Genomic DNA, 21825 nt, shown 5'->3' with positions numbered 1-21825 from the left:
GTGAATTCCCAAGGTCAGAGGCGGGGCCCACATTACATGTCTTTATTGTCCAGGAGAGAGTGAGCCTCAGAAAAATGAACATGTTCCTCATTTCCTCCCCCAAACAGATGGCTTCCTGCCTCCTATGAAACAAGTTTGACTCTAAGCAGGGACCCTGAACTATTACAGTAAATTACTTAGTAAGAGCAACAGTCAAAACTACAGGCAACTGGAATTCTTTTGAAAGTCTCTTCTCAGCAACTGGTGGTCATGTTGGATGTGGGTCAACTTGGAAAAGGTTCATTGTGAACTCAATCTTCCCTCCTCTTACTTCTTGTCTCTCCCCTATTAAGTCTTTCTGGATCACTGGCTTCAGGGCCATAAAACTCCAGCTAGCCAGCTAATCACCAGAGGGGTTCAGACCAAATGACAATAAACCAATAAAGGGAGCCGTAAAACTAAAGAGTGTGGCTCCTGGGGGCACCAGAAGGCTGGGGAGTTAACTCAGCTGCACATTTGCCTTCTAGATGCTCAACTTGACGAATCCCAAGACTTTCCGGGATCTTTCCAAGCCCATGGGGGCTCAGACCAAGGAAAGGAAGGAGAAATTTACCCAGAGGTTTAAAGAAGTTGAAAAAACTGAAGGTGGGTGGATCCCAACTTGAATTTGATTGTGCGTACAAGCATGTGTGTGTCTTTGTGTATGCATATGTATGTCTATCTGTGTGCATATCGTATATGTGTGTGCATATATGTGCACACGTGCATGTGTATCTCTGTGCATACATATGTGTCTGTGTGCATATTGTGCATGTGTGTATGAACCTCAGTGTCCGTGTATGTTGTGTGAGTCTGTGTATGCATATGAGTGTGTGCATTTGTGTATCTGTAAATGTGTGGGTATGACTTGAGCATGAGTGTCTGTCTGTGTGGGCAAATAGTGCTATTTTTCTGAATATGTTGAAACCACTGGTAGTGACAAATGGTTGTACTTGAATAAAGAGCTTTCTAATCCAGTGGTTAGAATCCTGGCCATGAGAGAATCAACTGGAAGAGCCTGTGAACAATATTGAATTCCGGCCCTCACCTTTAGAAATTCTGACTTAGCTTAATCTGTGGTAAGGTACAGCTTGAGTGACTTTAAGGGCCATCCTGGTTAGAAAAGTATCACTTGGAGTGCTGGTAACTGCGTATCTGGGGATAGCGAAGACAGAAGGAACTGCACTCATTCCAGGGCCACTGTGTTCCACTGTCTGTTCCAAAGGGCAGGAAAATGAAACTCAGACTTAAACAACTTGTTCAAGATCACGGCCTTCAAATGGCAGAGCCCACATTTGACTGGCTCTAGAACTTGGTCCCTAAACTGCACATTTGTATGTTGCCTTTGCATTTTTGTCACATGAATAAGTCATCTGAACTGTTAATACCCTGTCTTTTCCTTTATGTCGACTTGCTTGTGGAGCTTCAGTGAATTCATATTTAAATACTTTTCCCAAGCACAGGGAAGCTGTCTGCTGCCTGTAGGCAAGGCAGCAGCCCTCAGGCACATCCTTTTATTTTAGGAGACATGGCCGTCCAGTGCCACTACTACACCCACTATTCCTCAGCCATCATTGTCGCCTCCTACTTGGTCCGGATGCCGCCCTTTACACAGGCCTTCTGTGCATTGCAGGTGAGTTGCTGTCATCTCTTTCTGCACACGTGCATGCACACGCACTGCCATGTCACACAGACATGCACACACACCAGGACCCCTTCAATCTTTAACTTAACTCTGGATCCCACACTTGTAGGCAGGCTGTTCTTTGTCAGTGAAACTTCTTTATCCACCTGGGTCTTACAAAAGTCCTCTAAATAGCAAGGAATAAAATATATGAAGATTGAATATAAATAAGAAGTAACGGAAGATGAAAGCAGGAATTATCAAGATAGAAGGGTTAGCAAAGATTGAAAAGCAAACAGTGGAACAATGGCTATGGATCAAGACATCAGATGCATAAATCCACACTGAGTATGAGTGAAAGTCTCTATCGTACAGAGAATTTGAAATCTAAAACACACAGATAACCTGGAGAAGAAGCTAGCCAGCTCATCCACCCATAAGCCAACAAACCACAGTACCAACCTAGGTTTGTCGGGTTTCACAAATAAAAAGTCAGGACGCCTCATTAAGTTTGGATTCTAGATAAACAGTGACTTTCAGATAGATCAGATAGACAGTGACTCATACTAGAAAATCATCTATTGATTGATTATCTGGAATTTAAATGCATCTGGGGCCTTCTGTGTTTTACCTGGCAGTCCTGAAGGAGCTGGAGATGAGCCAGTCTGACTACCAAATGGTGGTGGGGTCCTGGATACTTAGGGTTTCTAAAACAGAGTTCATGGACAGCACTGGGGTGGTACTGAAACATACTTTATCTCTTCCCCTGTTACCCTATCACTGGGATCCTGCATCCAAGGAACCCAATTATCCCAAAGGCAGAGCTCTCAATGTGTAAAGCTCTTCTTAGGTATATCAGCTACAGCCAGCTGGCTGAGCTCACTACAGAGTGAATGTATCACAGGGCAAAGTTTATGGCTAACCTGATCTCTGCTTTGCAATAGTCATATGAGTGAAATGCTTGGGTCTCATGACCGGGGACCCACTGAGCACACACAGCCTGGCCTTGACACCTGAGCCTCATCTCAGAGAAGCATGAGTGCCCTAGAAACTGTAAGTTTTTGTCTGACTTCACCAGAAAGATCATTCTTTGTGGTCGTTCAGAGAGCACTGAACTTGAGAGACCAAGGGGCGCCCTAGGTTAGCACTACAAACACTCCAGAGTCCTGGGAAGGAATAGGGAGACAAGGTCAGGCATATTCTCCAGTAAGAAGTAAACCCCCTCCCATCTCCTCTTTCTTAGCATATATTCCCCTCTCCTTAACTGTGGCTTGTCTAGACTGTATATAACCCTCTCTCTCTGGAAATCCACTAAAAAATAATAAGTGTACTTCCCCTGAGTCTTTCTCAGGCAACAAGCATTTTAAGTAAGTTTAGTTTGGAGGATGAATGCTCCCAGAGCTGAACCCCATGCCAGGAATCCCATCCAGATGTTGCTCATTAATCCACAAGAAATGATGCTCAGTGTTGCTGACGATAGTGATGGATTCTGTTGCTGCTTCCCATCTGGGGAGTTGAAATGTTCAAATGATCGGGATGTTGTCACAGCTTCCTCTTGTCCCTTCCATCAGATGCATTAAAGCTAGAAGGCCCAGCTCTACCTGTTGCTAAGGATCTTCCCATATGGGGAGGAGATGAAGTGGAATAGAGACAACCCACGCTGCGAGATTTGCAACCCAGCCCTGCCACTTAGTAGATACCAAATATTCCACACATTATGTTACCTCTGGAAATGAGGGTTAATTATCCACAGATCAGCAAATTGACACAAAGGATACATGAGAAGACACGGGGAAAGCCCCTAGCTCTGGTGATCAATCACAGTTAGCTCCCCCTCTTCCCACTGAGACCAGGCAGATCTGATTCTAGCAGACTTGAACTTGTTCAGGCTGGTAGGTATCCTTTGGTGTAAGCTAATTTAAGGCAGCCTGGACTACATCAAAGAATTCCAGACTAGAAAGAGACAGACTAAACAGGTACTACAAATCCATAAGAGCATTTGGGTAATGACTACTGGGAAGCTAATCACCAGTGTGAGCTTATTTTAACCAGTTTTTTCCGTTGATAACCAGACCAAACTAGTTTGAGATGGTCTAACCCAGTGTGAGATGATCAGAGCCAACTTCAGGAGGTACCATGCAGTTGTGTTAGTGTGATCCCTAACACAGCTATTTCCAATGTGGACTACATTGGGAATTTCGGGTGTGGCTCCTAGAGATTTCTGACTCAAGTCTGTCATTGGCAGATTGGCCATTCAAGTTGAGATCATCCCAGGCTCATTGCAGAAAGCCCAGAATTTGTCTCACCTTCTAACATTGAAATGACACTTCCAGTTGGCTATAACTGGCCCAAGCATTCAGAACCAGCAGAAGAACCAGTCTTCTGCCATTTCCTAGAGAAACACCAATAATGGCAACAAAGAGTTTTAGTTCTTCTCAAAGGAATGGGACAAAGGCCACATCTGTGGAGAAAAGGAGTGTGACTTCCCTTTGGGAGTCCTGGGCCTCACCAGATCTCCTAAGAAATTTTCTGGCATCTTCCTTCCATCTCAGCCCACCTCCTCAGGGGCAGGCCTGTTCCTTCTCCAGAGACCCTCACCTGTAGTGACAGGAAAGAAGCCTCCCAGGGTCTCGCCCATCTGACTTCCAAACTGTCTGTGGATGGGGTAGAGGGTGGGGAGGTCACAGGACTCCTGTGAGGAGAACTTCTGCGTTCACGAGAAGTTGGAGCTGTGTCCACAAGTATCAACACGCTTTCCATTCTGTACTCAGTAAACTCTGTCACTCACCTGATAATGTAAGTCAGAGTGAGGACATGTGTGCCCCTGGCCAGGGTCTGAGTATCAGGGTACTCAAGACCCCGTGTCCTCAGCTCTGCCAACTCATGTTGAGCAGATCATCTTTTTCTGGGATTTTGTTTCCTTATTAGTTAAAGATGGAGGGCGAGGCGCTGCTTTGAAATGTGGTTTTATAACAGCACCAGTCTCATTAAGTACCTACTGTGTTCCCGGTGGTGCCAAGTACCTTATATGTATTATTTTTTTTAACTGTATTGTTTTGGTAAAAGACACATAACATAGTATGTATCCTGTAGCCATTTTAAAATATAGAATTCAGTGGTATGCACCACCAGACATACTGCTGGCTGTCAATGACTGCAGGGGCCCACCTTTCCTGCCGCACACTGTGTGCGTGTGTGGTACATCCAGTGTGGCCTAATGGGCTGCTGACAGCACTGGGCACTATGGCTGGCTCACTGTGTTCTGGGCCCAGGGGTGTTAACAGCACTTGGGTTCTCATGCAGCTTCAGGTCTACAGTGTGCCGTGTCCTGACTCCCATGTAAAGGACGCTTTACTCTCCTCATGGTTAGGACTGGTCTTGGCATTAAAACAATAACCTCTGTTATTAATGTCTTTTTGCTGCCCCAAACTAGTCAATTCAACATTATAATCCAGAAAATACAGAACAATCATTCATCCATGGGTGTTGGTTCCTGAATCCCTCCCTCATACCAAAATCTGAGGATACTCATAAAATACGTAAAAGTGTCATTTTTGCATAGAACCTACACATCTTCCTGTGTACTTTAAACTACCTCTAGATTATTAACAGAATCTACTACAATCAAATGCTCTGAAATAGTTATAATACTGTATACTTCACAAAATGAAGAGAAAAAAATAAGCTATAGTCAGATATGATTTTCTAAAATATTTCCAGTCTGTGGTAGGTTGAATCTTCAAATGTGGATCCCTTGGATATGGAGAACCACCTGTATGTTTTTTGGGTTTTGTTGTTATTTGTTTGTTTTTGAGGCAGGGTCTCCCTGTAGCCCCAGCTGGCCTGGAACTCACTGTGTAGACTAGGCTGGCCTTGAATTCACAGAGATACACCTACCTCTGCCTCCCAAGTGCTGGAATTAAAGGCATGTACCCAACTTGGATGAGCACCTGTAGATGTGTGTGCTGTGTGGTATGAGCAGGTAGAACGTGTGTACAGTGTAACCAGACTCCTGTTGGCTATGTGCTCTCTTAACCCCGGTCTAGCCTCTAGGGGATGTGAAATGCTTTATTATGGGGTTGGTAGCTGGAACCCCTCCTTTACGGCAATCCCAGTATTCCATAGTTCTCATGAATCTTGCCTAGTGAGATCTAGGATCTGTGAGCCTCCTGAAAGTTGAGTCACTGTGAGGCCCCATCCCTATAGAGACCCCAGCCTTGGCACCTGTTTTTGCCCCAGCAAAAGCCCCAGATGTTCTCAAGCCCAAGATAAGATCCAACTTGGGCGGGGCTCAGCAAGGCAGCCTGTGCCCAGCAAGGACACAGTGTGATGGCAGTTGCTGTATTTAATAAGAAACAGAGATGAAGCGCTGTGCTAATTAAATCAAGCCTGTGTGAAGTCAGCTGTTACCAGCAGTGAGGAAGGGTTTTCCAAACTACCTGGGGCGAGATGGCTGGGCTTTGCACTAGACAGATGCTAACTGCAGAGAACTGAGAGCCCTGGGGTAGACTTGGCCAGTCCTGGCTGTTACTTGGGACTTTCCAGTAAGTGTCAGAGTCATGACAAAGGAAGCCAGGGGCCTTATGTCAGTGCCCACACCTCTGTGGACTCTGCCTGATATTATTACAGCTCAACTCCTGCCTCTGAGGCAAGTAGCTGTTTCAGGAGGCCTCTAGCCACTCTCTGATGGTATCTCCAGGATACTGGGGTTTTAAGGGCCCAAACTGTGATCTGAAAAGAATTCTTCAGGGTCTTTGAGTGGTATAATTTTGGTTATACAGACAACCAGGAGTATTGGGAAAAACATATAAAGAGTCTCATGGCCTGGCATAAACTGATTCTAGAACTTTCTCCTTGGTAGTTATGTAACTGAGCTGCAGTTCTCTCATCCTTTGTAGCATCTCCTGACTGGGTGGTGAGGATGAGACCTTGGCTGTCTTGACTCCTCATACACATTTGTTTTCCTCATGCTTACAGCACAGGGTATGGATGTCAACATGCTTTGGGGGTTCCTTGCTTCGGGGAAAGAGTCTCACCCTACAGAAGCGTGGTGGCTTCTCTAGAGTCAGCTCACCCTCACTCACTCCAGACTAAGACTGACTAGTGCCTGGGCTTCCCAAATGTCACCTATGGCATTTAACTTTGGAGTAGGTTGTTAGGCCTGGCTGTTTTCTGTGGAGACCCGTGGATGCATGTCTCTTGCCTGCACACATTTGCCCCTTTATTAGATGCTATGGCTGCTCTAAAAGTGCTATGACAGCTCCCCTCACGCTTCTGTCCCCATCCTGCGGTCTCTTAGGCTTTTGTACCGCCCCCTGCCCCTTCTCAGGCACTGAGGATCCTGCCCCCACATTCTACCTTTCATTTTCAGTGATTTCTATCCTCTTCCCCTTTCCTTTTGGAGAGCCCCTGATTTTCTTCCCCATGTACACTAAGATTGGAATTTAAGACTAGGATTATACACTCTAGGGACCCCATTCTATATTATGCAAGATGAAGGCCTACATTATATAAGATAAAGGACACATGGTTCAAGTCATTTGGCACCATTTTCTGTTTTGCCTAGGCTGCCACCTGAGGTGAGCCCCTCCCTTATAACATATATATACATACACTCATACATACCCACTTGGGCACACACATATGTACATCACTGCTTTCTCATCTAAAACAATCACTGAAGCTTCAGAGAGGAGGAAGGGATAGGTGGTTAAAGACATTAAAGCAATCACTCAATCCGTCCTACCAGCGAGCACTGAAATTCTCACCCAAGTCAGCTTAAGTCTAGAGCCATAGCATTCTCTGCTGTGACCTTGCCTCTTACGGACAAATGGTGGCTGAGATCAGCTGACAATGTAAGTGCATTGTTTACCGTGAGATACTTTTAGATTATTAAGAAAAATACTTATGGTGCTAATGTGTTATCAGCCTGCTTGTATGACCAACCCATTTTTTAGTGTGAATGGCTTGATTTGGGTCACCCCCAGCTGGAAGGCTTTTGAGTGTATAGGGATATCTGTATGCAGATGTCTTTGAACACATGCAGGGTCTGGGTTTTATCTGAGTATGGATCAAGAATTGAATGTTTTCCCCCTGACTTACTCTCCATGTCCATTCTAGAGAGGGGTAAGAATGCAGTGACTGAAGGGCTTATGTGGACAATGGCACACTAAGACACACATGAAAGGAGATCTGCCTTCAGTAAAGCGCCTTCTTTTCCAGGACTTGTCAGTCATAATCCACATATCTGAACAAACACCAACATTTCCCTGATTTAAACTTAGTGTCTGGAAACACCCCCTTCTCATCTATTTGTCCCCCATTTCACTCCTAACTTCAATGAATCTTTTTAACAAGGCTGAACACATAGTAACAAGTTCTAACTGAGCAAGATGCCTCAGATTATCTCATTTCTGATCCCTACAACATTCAAAGTATGTTTCTGGTGTCTTTTCATGTGTATGATGTCTCAAATGGGCTCAGAGCCTTTTGCCTTGGAGCTTTCTAGCCTCAACTTGGCACCATGACCATCTGGCTTTGAACGGCCCATGGGAGAGACTTCTGCCAATGGGAAGCTGTTGCGTTGCTGACCTTCTTGTCCTATTTTTACCATGCACTTGGATGCACACAGGGCTCATTATCATGACAAGCAAGGATATCTGCAGGACGAATGCAGGGCCTCAGGAACTCTCTCTGATCACTTCCTCCCAATCTCCAGACAGAATTTACTCTTGCAAAAACTCCATTTGTTAGTGAGTTTCCCTTCCGTGTAAGCCGGATGTACACCTCCCCATGTCTCTCCTGTTTGTTCTTCTCCCTTTTCTGTGCCTCCTCACTTTCCTTCCTTTCCTAAGAATCAAGTCCAGGCTGGGACTCACCGCCAGCAGCCGCCAGAGTTTGTGTCGGCCTGCAGACTTACAAGTAACAAAGCAATTTCACCTTTTCTTCTAGGGAATTTGGCATTTTCTTTTGTATTGCCGAAGTGAGAAAACCCTTTAATTTTGAAACAAATGTATGCAAATACATTTATTAATATAGGAAATAGGAAAATCAGTTATTGCTTCCTTTATAAATAATACAGGCTTAAGTTTTAAAGATATTACTTTTGCTAAAATGCATTAGACAGCTGTGAAAAAAATAACATTTTTCTTTGTGGTAATATCTTTAACCAGATTTGTAGCACTAACAATATTTCCTATGTATATATTATTTTTATTTAATACAGGTAATCTTTTTATTACCAAATCATATTGTTTCTCAGGAGATTACCATCAGCACTTACAAAAGCTGCAAAAGGAAAAAACGGGGCCAGGAGAAGGCATCAATCTCCCACGATGTGACGCTCCGGCTGCAGATTAAATACACAAAGCCCTTAATACATTTCAATGAGTGACTCGTTAAGTGCAGATTTATTTAGATTCCTCCCCGTTTCATTTCTATTTCCATTTCAATTTGATGGTGGACATCATCCCCTAATTTCAGCAGACAACAAAGGGACCTGTGGGAACCCACATCTTTAAGCTGTGTATGTTCTGATTGTGTCCCCCTGGAGGAGCTGGGTATCTTAGTGTCCCTATCCCTGTACAGAAAATGACCTGTGGATCCCACTGGATCAACAAGTCCATGTCCAACAGGATGCCCAGAGGTGACCCACCTTAGGTGTAAGACAGGTTCTCCCCTCCCAGAAGGAGCTGAGTCTACCATAACACTTAGCCCACATACAGTAGGCCAAGTTTATCCCAGCTTCAGAGATTTCCTTAGGAAACTGGCATGTGCAAAGCATACCCTTTGCAGTTGTACCCATGGGTTTGGCCTTAGCTTTGGTACCCACTGATTTCATAGCCTTGGGTAAATCAGTGCACCTTAAGGAGCCTCAGTTTTCTGGTCTACAGAATGGAAATGCCAGGTCTTTCCTAATGTTCCCTATAAAGATTGAGAGCAGTCACTTATGCGTGTATAAATTACATGGCAGAATTATCAGGCTGTGAGAAGGCTCTTTTCTGTTCTTAGCTTTCACCTGTGCCTACAGCTGACCATCCACTGTCTTGTGTAAATGCTGATGGGACTGCTCTGTCCTCTGAAAAGTGGAAGGCATGACAGGACACAGAGTTCTACCCTTTGCTGTCAGAGCTACCTGTGTACTCTACAGAAGTCAGTGGAGGGAAGGCATGTTCATGCTAAGCAAGGATCCAGCTTTGACAGAAACAAGTGGAAAACTGAATTCCTGGGGTATGGGTGTGTGAACTTAAGCAGACCCAAGGCCCGCTCTCAGCGATTCTTCCTTGCAGTCCGTCTTCCTTAGCATTTCTCTCCAGCTGGGACCCCATCTGAGGCCCCTCACTACCTCCTCCTGACCCCCAAGACTACCTGGTAAGTCATGGTGGTCATTTGACAATTTAAAAGAAGAAATCTGGCCATTCAGATGGCAGGACTAGGGCATCCAATGAAAGAATTTGTCTTATACCTTACTGGGCCCAACCCCATCTGCCAAGCTCAGAATGTACCGAGCTACCTGCTGCCATGCACTTTGGAGCAAGGCTGGTTTCGGAAAGGGCTGCATGCTTCCTGGCTTGCCTGTGCTGCCTCCTGCTCCTTGAATGCTAGGATTCCTCTAGCACTGTCTTGAGACTTGCTCTCTCTTGTCAGGTCCAAGGTCACTGGGCTAGATCACTTCCTGCCTATCTGTCTCTCCCACCAGGTACCTTGTAAGAGGCACCTGATCTCTCAAGCCCTCCTCTGCTTCTTGCTCAGAGTTCTCTTCCTGCTTCCCCATGACCAGGCTTTCAGATTCACATCCCCATCAGAGCCTCCAGGAAACTGTCCACAAACTCACACCTAGAATGACTGGCCCATCCCTTTTTCCTGTACTTGGCTCTTTATTTCCTGCCTGTAACATTCAAACTCAGAGCCTAAGGGCCGAGCCCAAGTTGTTCTCATCCCCACTGCTTCATGTTAAGGGCTCAGTTCAGAGTGGTCCTTAGCTAGTTGTGGTGGCCCATGCTGGTAAGATAGGCTAAAGGGGCAGAGGCAGGAGTTCATGGGTTCAAGGCCAGCCACAGTGGTCTTTGGCAACCTTGGGAATGGTCAGATGAACAGGTGTGAGTTTTCTGTCTGTTGCCTGAACTCTAATTTGCACAAAGGGGAAACAGTATCTCTTAAATACATAGATAATGCCTGCTCCCCCAGAAGTGGAGAGAGAGAGAGAGAGAGAGAGAGAGAGAGAGAGAGAGATTTTCAATGAGTGTGTAAAGAAACAGTGGCATGCAGATACAAGCCTGTATCAAAAGAAAGGATGCCAAGTACTGACTGAGGAACTCTTCACTTTGAGGCCAGTTGGCTGGAGGGAGGCCCACACATGTGGCTGATCATATCCCCCTTTCTCCCACAGGGTGGAAGCTTTGATGTGGCTGACAGAATGTTCCACAGTGTGAAGAGCACATGGGAGTCTGCCTCCAGAGAGAACATGAGCGATGTCAGAGAGTTGACCCCTGAGTTCTTCTACCTGCCTGAGTTCCTAACCAACTGTAATGCAGTAGAGTTTGGTGAGTAGAGGCATGGGGAGAATCTGGTGGGCTGAGGGCCAAGGAGCTCAGGCCTTCCACTTTACCTCTCTGTGGAGCACTCTTCAGTATCTTTGCTGGGTAACACAAGTATACTGGAGAAGAGGCCTCTGCTAGGTGGCGGCACTTTGTGCAAAAGAGGTTGCTGATGAAGGATGCTGGGCCTCAGGCTGCACTGAGGTCCCATCCTGGGCCATGGCCCTTTCTCTGAGGACCTCACAGTTCAGCTTGCAATGAGACAGCAGCCAGGAAGTCAGAACCCTTGCTGGTAGAGCAAGTCCAGCATTGTGTACCCACATCCTGACCTTGGGCTTCAACCAAACTTTTCCCACTGTGTCCTATGAATGGGAAGACCGATGTAGTGGCAAGTTCTCTGTCTTTGCAGTCCAAGATCCTCCAGGTCTTCTTCCTGTTTGAGAGAAGAGACAGAAAATTACAGTGGCCTGTGTGTGAGTCTCTGGAGAGACTACATGTGCCTCAGGAGCCTCTCTGTAACACATGTGAGAGTGAGCTATCATAGACCTGGGTGCTTGTACTCCTGGATTATTATCACTGTTTTTTCCCTGTTGCTTTAGTACTGCAATGAAAAGTGATAAGGACGATACACTCACAATGGTGACGCTAGGGTTGTCTGTGTGACTTGGGAAATCTATGCCTGGGAAGCCAGGAGGACCATATGGAGGTTGCCAACAGTATGGTCAAGCAGATGAGGACCAGGGACTCTGCAGTTAGTGGTGGCAGGAATGAGTGTGGGCTGATAGGATGTAGCTCATACTCCAGCCTGCTCGTACTTGGCAATCACAGATAGTGTGGTTTTGACATCCATCAGTCCCTAGTCCAGTGTGGCCTTGCTAATGCCTTCTTCTCACTCAGGCTGCATGCAGGATGGAACAGCACTGGGGGATGTGCAGCTCCCTCCCTGGGCAGATGGGGATCCTCGAAAATTCATCAGCCTGCACAGACAGGTGAGGTGTGCCAGTCTACCTGATGTGCACTTCAGCCTTGAGGCTTTGATGTCTGGAGAAGCAAAAGAAGGGGGAGGGTGGTGAGGGAGGTTTTGTTCCTCGCTGTTTAAAGGGTTTTGGTACGTTCTATGTTTATACCAGGCTGTGATGGACATATGTGAGTCTGATGCTTCCTGGGCAGCATGGCAGTGTCCTCACCAGCCCTACAAGTAGGGCCACTACCTGGCCCATGTTCCCAGTATAGCTCAGCGAGAGAGTTTGGACACCCCACAGAGCTCCAACCTACCAAAAGGGTTTCCAGGAATGGGGATGATTGGGCCTGTCACCTAGAAATGTTGCTGAGGATAGATGCCAGAGACCATCTGAGGATGCCTCTCTTGGGTCACACGTCTCCTGGGTCAAACATCTGAGTTAGTTCAAGGACAGAAACTTGTGCTCAGCATCATTAGTCATCAGGGAAACAAAACCAGAATGTGATGCTATTACATACCCACAAGAATAAAAGCCAGGTATGGTGGCATGCTTGCCATCCCAGCGCTAGGGAGGCAGAGACATGAGGATCCCTGGGGCCCACTGGCCAGCCAGTCTAGCCTGCTTGGCAAGTCCTAGGCCAGTGTATGAAAAGAAAGGTGGATTGTACCTGCAGAATGACACCAAAGGTTGTCCTCTGACCTCCACATGTACACTCACACATGTGAACACACATGCATATGCATGCACACATCCAGCAAGGCTCAAATTTAAAGAATTGATAAAACCAAGCATTGGCTAAGATTTCACACTCTGTGGGTTTGGATTTCAGGCTCTGGAAAGTGACTTTGTCAGTGCCAACCTCCACCACTGGATAGACCTCATTTTTGGGTACAAGCAGCAGGGACCAGCTGCTGTAGAGGCGGTAAACACCTTCCACCCCTACTTCTATGGTGACAGGATGGACCTCAGCAACATCAGTGACCCCCTGATCAAGAGTACCATCCTGGGATTCATTAGCAACTTCGGACAGGTGCCCAAGCAGGTATGTATGGCAGACCATGCTGTTCATATTGCTTTGTTAAGAATGTAGGCAGTGAGGGCAGGGGTGTTCTATACTGTTAGGAGTGAGGGGGCGATAAAGGGAGCCCCAGTTTTATTCTTAAGCCTTTAGAATCAAGGCTCCACCCAGTTACCTCCTGAAGGGGTAAGATGACACCATTAACCCAAGGCAAAGGCTGTGTTCTTCTTTGACATGTGTGAGCGATATTATGATGTTATTCTTTTACTTTATATTCTTCTTTACACTGATTTGAGACATCATGTAGGTAAAAATGACCTCTTCAAAAAGGTTAGTCTTTGCCAGGCAGCTTGGAGAAGAGATATGACCTGATAAAAGCAGGTGTCATTCTCTGAACCCTAGGCCCTTCATCTGTAACATCTGAGGGTTGGCCCAAAGGATTCTGTTGATGCTCAAATGGAGGAAGCCTGAACTGGGCCCAGAGCAGGGCTAAAGCTGTGGTGCACACAGGATAGCTCCTCTCTAAAGCATCTGTCCACTAATAACCTGTGTTGTGTGTGTGTGTTCAGCTCTTCACTAAACCCCACCCATCCAGGAGTGCCACAGGGAAGCCTCCGGTGCCTGGAAAGGATACCTCTACCCCTGCTGGCCTGCCAGGCCACCCACAGCCCTTCCTCCACAGTCTGCCAGCACTGAGGCCCTCCCAGGTCACAGTCAAAGGTGATTACCTGGTCCTGTATTGCTGTCTTTAGGGGCTGGGTTCTTCTGGAGGTTCAAGAGCACAGTCTTGGGAAGAAGTGGGTTTTGCAATGGCAATATCTCCAAACTCAGTGGGAATTGAGACGGGGAGGCCCTGGAAGCATCCAGGACATCTAGGTTAGTCCCTGACTTCTAAAACTCACATGTCTGTCTGCCTCCCTACCTCTCACATACATACCCTTGCATATACATACACATGCAAACACACGTTCTATTTATACACATACAAAGGCAGGTCACAAGCTCTGCACCCTGGCCTTTCTTACTCTCAAGCACCCAGATGCATATGTGAATGGAATTGATGGCAAAAGACATGTACCCTGGGGGCAGGTAGCCCATGAGAATCACAAACCTCTTGCTTCCTAGCTGTGTAAGTCATACACCTCAGGAAGACTGCAGTGCTCCTATTTTAACTGACAAAGGGCAGGGGAAGGGGCATCCTCCGTTAGAAGGGAAGAAAGGCCCCATGAATGGATATCCAGGTAGCCCAGGAAAGGTAGATGGATAGAGTCCCCCTGAGGCCCTTGTGGCTTTGGTTCACCTGCCCCAACCAGCTGCTTGGGCTCCTTCCCTTGTTATCACTGCTTGGGGCTGGAGAGATGGCTCAGTGGTTAAGGGCGCGGACTGCTCTTGCAGAGGACCTGGGTTTCATTCCCAGCACCTACATGGAAACTAACAACTCTCTATAACTTCAGTTCCGGGGAATCTGATGCCCTCTTCTGATTCCCCTGGGCATTGCACAATATGGGTGCACTTACATACATGTAGGCAAATTTCTCATACACATAAAATAAAAATAATAAATGAAATATTTTTAAAAAGAGTCTGAAGCTTGTAAGCTGTGTGTCTAAGTCAGGGGAAGAGCCGAGGAGGTGGGTGGAGGGGAACCTGGGCCATCGTGGGGTGCAACAGGGCCTTAGTGAGTGGCTCCTGGCCAAGCCATGTGCTTGGTAAAGCTCCTTTCTTCTGTAGTGGTTCCTTTCTGGGCCCAGTGAAAGTAGGTGATTTTTTTCACTGCATCTACCACTATACTGACTCGGGGGCAGATATGTACCTTTTCTCTCTAGGATCAGAGTCCCCTAAAGGGGCTATTGGCCACATCGTCCCTACCGAGAAGACTATCCTGGCCGTGGAGAAGAACAAAGTGCTACTACCCCCTCTCTGGAACAGGACCTTCAGTTGGGGATTTGATGACTTCAGCTGCTGCCTGGGGAACTATGGCTCCGACAAGGTGAGGGTGCAGGAAGTAGGCCAGGCCTCTGGAGGCTTGACACTCTTCCAACTGGGACTGAGGTAGTCCAGAGATCTACAAGGTCAAAGCAGGGCCTCCCCTGTCACAGCTGTGCGCAGCCTGGGAGAGAGAGGTTCCTAGGATCCCCTAAAAGACTGTGACCCAGACCTTTAACCCATGCTTCAAGGAGCAATTTGTAGTTTGCAGTTTGCAGGTTGGCAGAGCACACTGCCACCTTCACAGTCAATGTACAATCAGTGTTGGGGGGACTCTGCAGCTCCTGCCACCCCAGATACCACTCAGACGAGATGGGCACAGCGTGGGTATTAAGCAGCTGGTCAGCAGCAAGCCCTCTCTCTGTTGACCTGTCCCACCTTACCTTTTGGGCTTCCAATTGTCTCTGCCTTTTCCCTTGCTATCTCAGCTCTCCCTCAACCCCACACTATCATATAGATTGAATTCCCCATTCTTCGTGCCCCACGTCCTCACTTCCTAGCATTGCCTCATCCACTCCAAGAGGCAGTCATGGAAACCAGTCCCAAAAGTCCCACTCCTGTCCTACCACTGTCTGCAAGCCCTGGTACTCCAATAGTTTTGTTGTTTTTTGTTTGTTTGTTTTTGTTTTGGGTTTTTTTCTCAGCATCTGAGTATCAGTACAGGTGCCTGCTTGCTATCTTTCCCCACTGGCCGGAGTAGGAGCTCCTCCTTGGGGACAGGACTGGGATGGCCTAGATTCTGTCATCTGAGCCTGGCTGTGGACGTGGCCCTAGTTCCCAGGGTACTCAGACTTGCCTGTGTCCCCAGTGCTCTGTCCTGGCTTCTGGGCCTCTGCTGGCCCTGTATCAGCACACATTCTCCCTCTCCCACAGATCCTGGTGACATTCGAGAACCTGGCTGCCTGGGGCCCCTGTCTGTGTGCTGTGTGTCCATCCCCCACCATGATAGTCACCTCTGGGGCCAGCACAGTGGTGTGTGTGTGGGAGCTCAGCCTGGTCAAAGGCCGCCCAAGAGGCTTGCACCTCCAACAGGTATGTGCATAAATGTGGCGCCTCTGGCATCAGTGGAGCCTAAACACACCAAGATTCCTAGATGAAAGGCTATGCCTCTCTTGAGAGTAGGGGACACAGGAAGGAGCAGAGGGCAACCCACCGCTCTGACACTTGGGTGTGGTTTCAGCCCCTGGGTAAAGGAAATGAGAACATAGAACAGACACTTTTGGGCAAGTCCAATCTCAGAGCATGATGGCAAGGCTCACAAGGCTGTTTCCACATATGCCCAGGTCCTGGAAAGTCAGTCTGCTAGGCCAGGTGATGCTTTGAAACATTTGTCATGGGCTGACCATTCTGCAACACCTTCACATGCATCACCTCATTTTAACTTCAAACAGTCCTGGGAAACAAGAACCATTAACGTCCTTACCGTCCCAGTAAAAAACAACCAACCAACAAACAAAAAATAAAAGCAAGACAAAGGTATGAAGATGCCAAGTGGTTTCTCCAAGTTCACAGATCTGGAAAATGGAACTGATTCAGATGGGACGTGGCCACAGATAGAAATGAACCAACAGTAGGCTAGGAGCAAGCAGAGACTTCCTGGTCCAGGCTCATGGACCAGCACCACTCTTGATGTTAATCAGAATGGGAGTTCTCTTAGTAGTTAAAGTACACCAGGGTCTCTCAACACTCAAGCAGGGTTGAAGGTACATTTGAGTCTGAGTGTTTCTACCTTTAAACCCCTTCCTCTCTCCTGTGTACTCTTGAGCTTCTCCAAGGACATCATGAAGGATATTCCCAAATCAAAATGGCCATCACTTTTACACCTGTGTTTAAAACCAGAAAGTAGCACCCCCAAAATAAACAATATAAGGTTCACTCCTGGCCAGATTCCTAAAGTAAGTTTCTCTGAGTGATTTCCAATTCACTGCTCTTGTCTCTTGCTCCCACTCCCAAGTCATGGTCAATGCAGGTGAGCCCTAGATAAATAAGCCAGTAGTGGGGTCCTGAGCAGGTCGGCATGGGAGGGAGCTGTCTGTCCTGCAGGGGCAGCTGCTGAGGGGCTGCTATGCTGGAAACCTCATGTGGCCCTCCCAGATAGGCCAGAAAATCCCACAGGCAGTGGTGCCCTGCCTTCTCACACTTCCCTGTTGCTTCTAGAGCTCTAGAGTAGTCCTTGGATTTATTACTGACATAAGCAAAGAGCCTGGAGATGGAAGACCAAGTGCCCCCTTCTACCAGGCATCTCTGAGGCCCATTTACAATTCACCTGCAGACATTTCCAGCCTGACCCTGGAGCTGACCTTGAGACATAGGGAAGAGACCCTCATTCCTACTCTAAACTTGCATTTAACAGTGAAGATGCACCATAAAACCCTGAATATTGACATTCTAAAAATATAATTGATGATCCTCTCCTAGTTCCAAATCAAGATGAAAAAGTGTGGAGAAGCCCATACCTCTTGTCTTTTTAGGTGAATAAAAGTATATCATGTACATAAAAGACTGTCATGGCCTTTTGGATTCCCCCAGCCTCTAGCTACTCTGAGTGGCCATTGTGAAATAGCTTCAGAAACAATTCCGAAACTGTTTATTTTTAAAGATATTAAACCATTAAACAGAATTTTAAATTCACTTTAAAACTACAATCCCCATAAAAGTTTTCATTTTTTGCATACTACCAACCCCTTTATACATATTTATGCCTTTCTGAGTCTTGTATAGATATTTTTATTCCATTTCCAGCCAGCTTATCAGATTGTTTTCATTTTTCTACAGCCTCTATAATTTACATTTCAATTGTTCCAGATGATTCCATTTCCATAAAATTACATTTCAATTGTTATGTCAATGCACCACAGTTTAATAAACTATTTCTTCTAAAACTAGACAATTGGGTTATTCCCAACTTTTAACCATTTCCAACAGTGCTGCAGAAAGAATCCCATGTACCTGCCGTTTGCTTCTAATTGTTTCCTTATGATCAATTTTGAGTAGAATTACTGAGCAGTGACTTAAAGTTTTCCAAAATTACCCTACAATACCATCAACAATTAATTCTTTTTGAGTGGTTTTATTTTATTTCATTTATATTTTGCTACTTGGGTATAAGGTGGGATAATGAAGTTCTTTTAATTGACCTGTGCAGAAATTATTCTGAAATAACAAAAGAGCCCATAGGGTACACATTTAGAACTGCTGTGCTCTGCCTTGATTTCCCTGCCTTTCTAGATGGATGGGCTCTGGTTGCCTACTCATGCTGTAGTTTCTGAGCTGGCAGAAGGCAGTCAGCCCCACCTATACAGGCAATGCAGGGCTCACCGTTCGCCCTGCACAGCACAGGCTGACTTACTTCCATAGTACAACCTGTGCTGGCGTTTGGGCTCAAAGCTGTTCTCTCTGAGTCCTCAGATGGGCCACCAGGGTCCCTTGCCTGTACCCTTTGGAGGTGCTGTCCCCTGTGGTCAAAACTCAGTCATCAGACTGAATTCATTCTGGGAAGATTAGAACCTTCCCATCAAATCTTCTTCCTCTGTTTATTTTCATGTTCCTGAGACAATTTAATTCTTCTTCAGAGGGTCACATCCAGGAACTTGCCATCACCATCTGGTTGGTGTCATATTAGGATCCACCGAGGACAGACTTATGACAGAAATTTTAATAGCTGTGATCAGGCAAAATGACAGCTTTGAAAAATGATGTTCAATCTCATTGACCCAAATGAGTGAGCAGTCATCTGCGCCCCAGGGGTGGAGGTTTATCAGCCATTAAGCCAGGTCAGTCCTGTTTCACAATCCACCTCTGCACTTCTCTGGCTGACTCCAGGGTGGGCAAGCACATGCAGACAGAGTCTACCTCAGTCTTTCCAGGCAGCTTTCCATGGGCCCAGGGGAAACTTGGTCACTTTAGAACATGTCTAGAGACAGCAAGGCCTCCTGCTGTGTCTTCACATACATCCATTAATAAAGCCAGGCCAAACCTGAGGTCCAAGAACAAGGTCCCAAGTCATAGCTAGACATGAACCGAGATCCATGGGTCTTAACAAGATGAATCTTGGGCTGGCAAGTGAACTCAGCGGGTAAAGGTACTTGTCACCAAACCTGATTTTGATCTGCAGGAACTACATGGTGGAAGGAGAGGTCTGACTCCTGAACGTTGTCCTCTGATCTCCACAGGCATGCTGTGCACAGACCCATACATACACAATAATGATAATAAAAACTCATATCTTTAGCTAAACACAGTGGTCATGCCTATAGTTCTAGCATTGTAAATCTAGTTTAGATCAAAGATTCAAAGGACTACTGTGTTTCTGAGTCTCCTACAATGAAATACATCTCCAACTTAAGTATGCATGAGATTTTCTTAAGGGACTGTGAAGATGCAGATTCCAGGGCTCCAACACCAGAGTTTCCTATTCAGCAAATCTGGGGCATTTCCACTGAGATCCCAGGACTGCTGAGAATGCAGGTCTAGGCGCATGCTTTGCCAGTTGAAACCTTTACTAATAGTGCTATGGGCTGCTTCCAATGAAGACAGAGGAGGACAAAGTGTAAGGACACTGCTGGCCTCCGACTAGGTTATTGTAAAGGACTATTGATTCTCCCCAGCTGGATCTCTGGTCCTGGAAGTAGATGTCACCAAGAGGCCACACATGTGCATACACACCATCCCCTACTGAACTCTCGAGTCACTGACTCTCTCACTTGGCATCTCTGTTTCCTCATCTAGGGCTCAGCAGCAAAGGGGAGGGGTGGGCAGCCCCTTGGTAGCTATATTATGGCTCTTTAAAAAATATATTATTTTTATTTTGTGTATGAGTGTATTGCTTGCATGTGTGTAAGTGCACCCAATATCATGCAGTGCCCATGGAGGTCAAAAGAAGGCATTGGATCCCCTGGAACTGGAATTATGGATGGTTGTTAGCTGCCATGTGGGTGCTGAGACTCGAACCCAGGTCCTCTGTAAGAGCAGTCAGTGCTCTTAACCACTGAGCCATTTCTCCAGCCCCTATGGCTCTTTCTTATAACCCATGGTTTTGCCTCCTGTTCCCAGGCCTTGTATGGACACACCCAGGCTGTCACATGCCTGGCAGCTTCTGTTACCTTCAGCCTTTTGGTGAGTGGTTCTCAGGACTGCACTTGTATCCTGTGGGACTTGGATCATCTCTGTCACGTGGCCTGCCTGCCTGTTCATCGGGAGGGCATCTCAGCTGTTGCCATCAGTGATGTCTCGGTGAGGCTTGTTTCTCCATGTCTGGGGTCCACTCACCGGGTCTTTGAGCTTGCATGGCTGCCTGGTGGACAATGCCCCAGGGAGAAAACCCGAGGACAGACAGATACTGTTGAGTCCTGACTGTGAATCAGGCCCCACGTGTGCTGAACCATTCCCTGCAGATGGGCCTGTGGAATTCTGGCTCTACTTTAAGTTTTGCTTCTTCATTTTCTCCCTTGGGGATGTAGGGGCTCTGGGAGGTATCTGCTCTGGTATGTGCATCAGGAGGTTGGGCAGGAGGGTCTGCCCATGCTAGAATAAGGTTCAAGATATGAACCTTTTGGGAGATGCAGTGGGAAATTTCTCCTCAGTGTTTCCTTCTTGAGGAGCATTGAAGTTTTATAAGTCACTCAGTCATTTACATTTCTGTGTGCTGTCCTCCACCAGATAAAATCCAAAACTTCTTCATGGGCACAGAGCCAGCAGTGACCCAGTGATGGTCCCCTATCCAGAAGTAGGCGTGGTCTTTAGGCTATGCCTTCCATGGCTGCCAGGATGTGTTCAGGGAGTGGGATCTTAGAGGATTCCAAAGCATGGGCCAGTGTCCTAGTCAATTTTTTATTGCTATGACAGAATGCTTGAGATAAATAACTTGAGAGAGCAAAGATTTATTTGGCTCACCATTTCAATCTGTGTTCAGCAGACTCTGTTGCTTTGGGCCTGAGTCAAGGCAGAACAACACACAGAGCATGACAGAGCAGAGCTGTTCATGTCACCGGATCTAGGAAGCAGAGAGGCTGGAAGGGCAGAGACAAGATACACCCTTCAAAGGCATACCCCAGTGACCTACTTCCTCCAACCTGGGCCCAACTCCTAGTTTTCACCACCTCTTAATAATCTCATCAAACTATGGGTCTATCAGTGGGTTGGTGAAGACAGAGGCCTTTTGAGAAGCTGGCAGGATGGGGTGCTTTAGTATGCAAACTGGATGAATGAGAATGTGGAAGGTAAGCTGCCAGTGACTCCAGCTTGGAATAAAGCCAGCTCTCACTGCTGTAGGGCACCATTGTCTCCTGCGCCGGAGCCCACTTGTCCCTGTGGAATGTCAATGGGCAGCCCCTGGCCAGCATCACCACAGCCTGGGGCCCTGAAGGATCCATAACTTGCTGCTGTATAGTGGAGGGGCCAACATGGGATACAAGCCACATCATCATCACAGGGAGTCAGGATGGCATGGTTCGGGTAGGTGTGCTCTGTGCAGAATGTGGATACCACATAAAAAATGTGTTCATCTCATTTTTCCACTCCCTCCAGGGGTTCAGTACTGCAGGTGGAATTTGAAAATATTCTATGCCAGGTACTTCAGTAAATTAAGAGAAAGACAGGGCATTTTCATAGCAAAGAGTACATAAATAAAATTATACATACATATATATATATCACCATTATACGGTATGAATGCTGAATGGT

At 46.6% G+C, this 21825-nt stretch overlaps 1 protein-coding gene across 3 annotated transcripts in view; it reads left to right on the top strand.

Moving 5' to 3' along the window:
* Positions 1 to 21825, top strand: part of Wdfy4 (WDFY family member 4) — a 274936-nt gene that overhangs the window by 245628 nt on the left and 7483 nt on the right. For 2 of the 3 annotated variants that reach the window (XM_029564047.1, XM_029564046.1), the window contains exons 51-60: positions 507 to 624; positions 1542 to 1651; positions 11031 to 11184; positions 12076 to 12167; positions 12970 to 13182; positions 13728 to 13878; positions 14964 to 15148; positions 16018 to 16176; positions 20197 to 20376; positions 21415 to 21597. In XM_029564047.1, coding sequence (XP_029419907.1) covers positions 507 to 624; positions 1542 to 1651; positions 11031 to 11184; positions 12076 to 12167; positions 12970 to 13182; positions 13728 to 13878; positions 14964 to 15148; positions 16018 to 16176; positions 20197 to 20376; positions 21415 to 21597 — 1545 coding nt within the window. The remainder of the gene's footprint in view (positions 1 to 506; positions 625 to 1541; positions 1652 to 11030; positions 11185 to 12075; positions 12168 to 12969; positions 13183 to 13727; positions 13879 to 14963; positions 15149 to 16017; positions 16177 to 20196; positions 20377 to 21414; positions 21598 to 21825) is intronic. The other variant, XM_029564048.1, reaches the window with a different exon arrangement.

This window comes from Nannospalax galili, unplaced genomic scaffold, assembly GCF_000622305.1.
Source record: "Nannospalax galili isolate Female #2095 unplaced genomic scaffold, S.galili_v1.0 scaffold996, whole genome shotgun sequence".
NCBI lineage: Eukaryota > Metazoa > Chordata > Mammalia > Rodentia > Spalacidae > Nannospalax > Nannospalax galili.
This window is presented reverse-complemented; position numbering and strand designations above follow the sequence as displayed.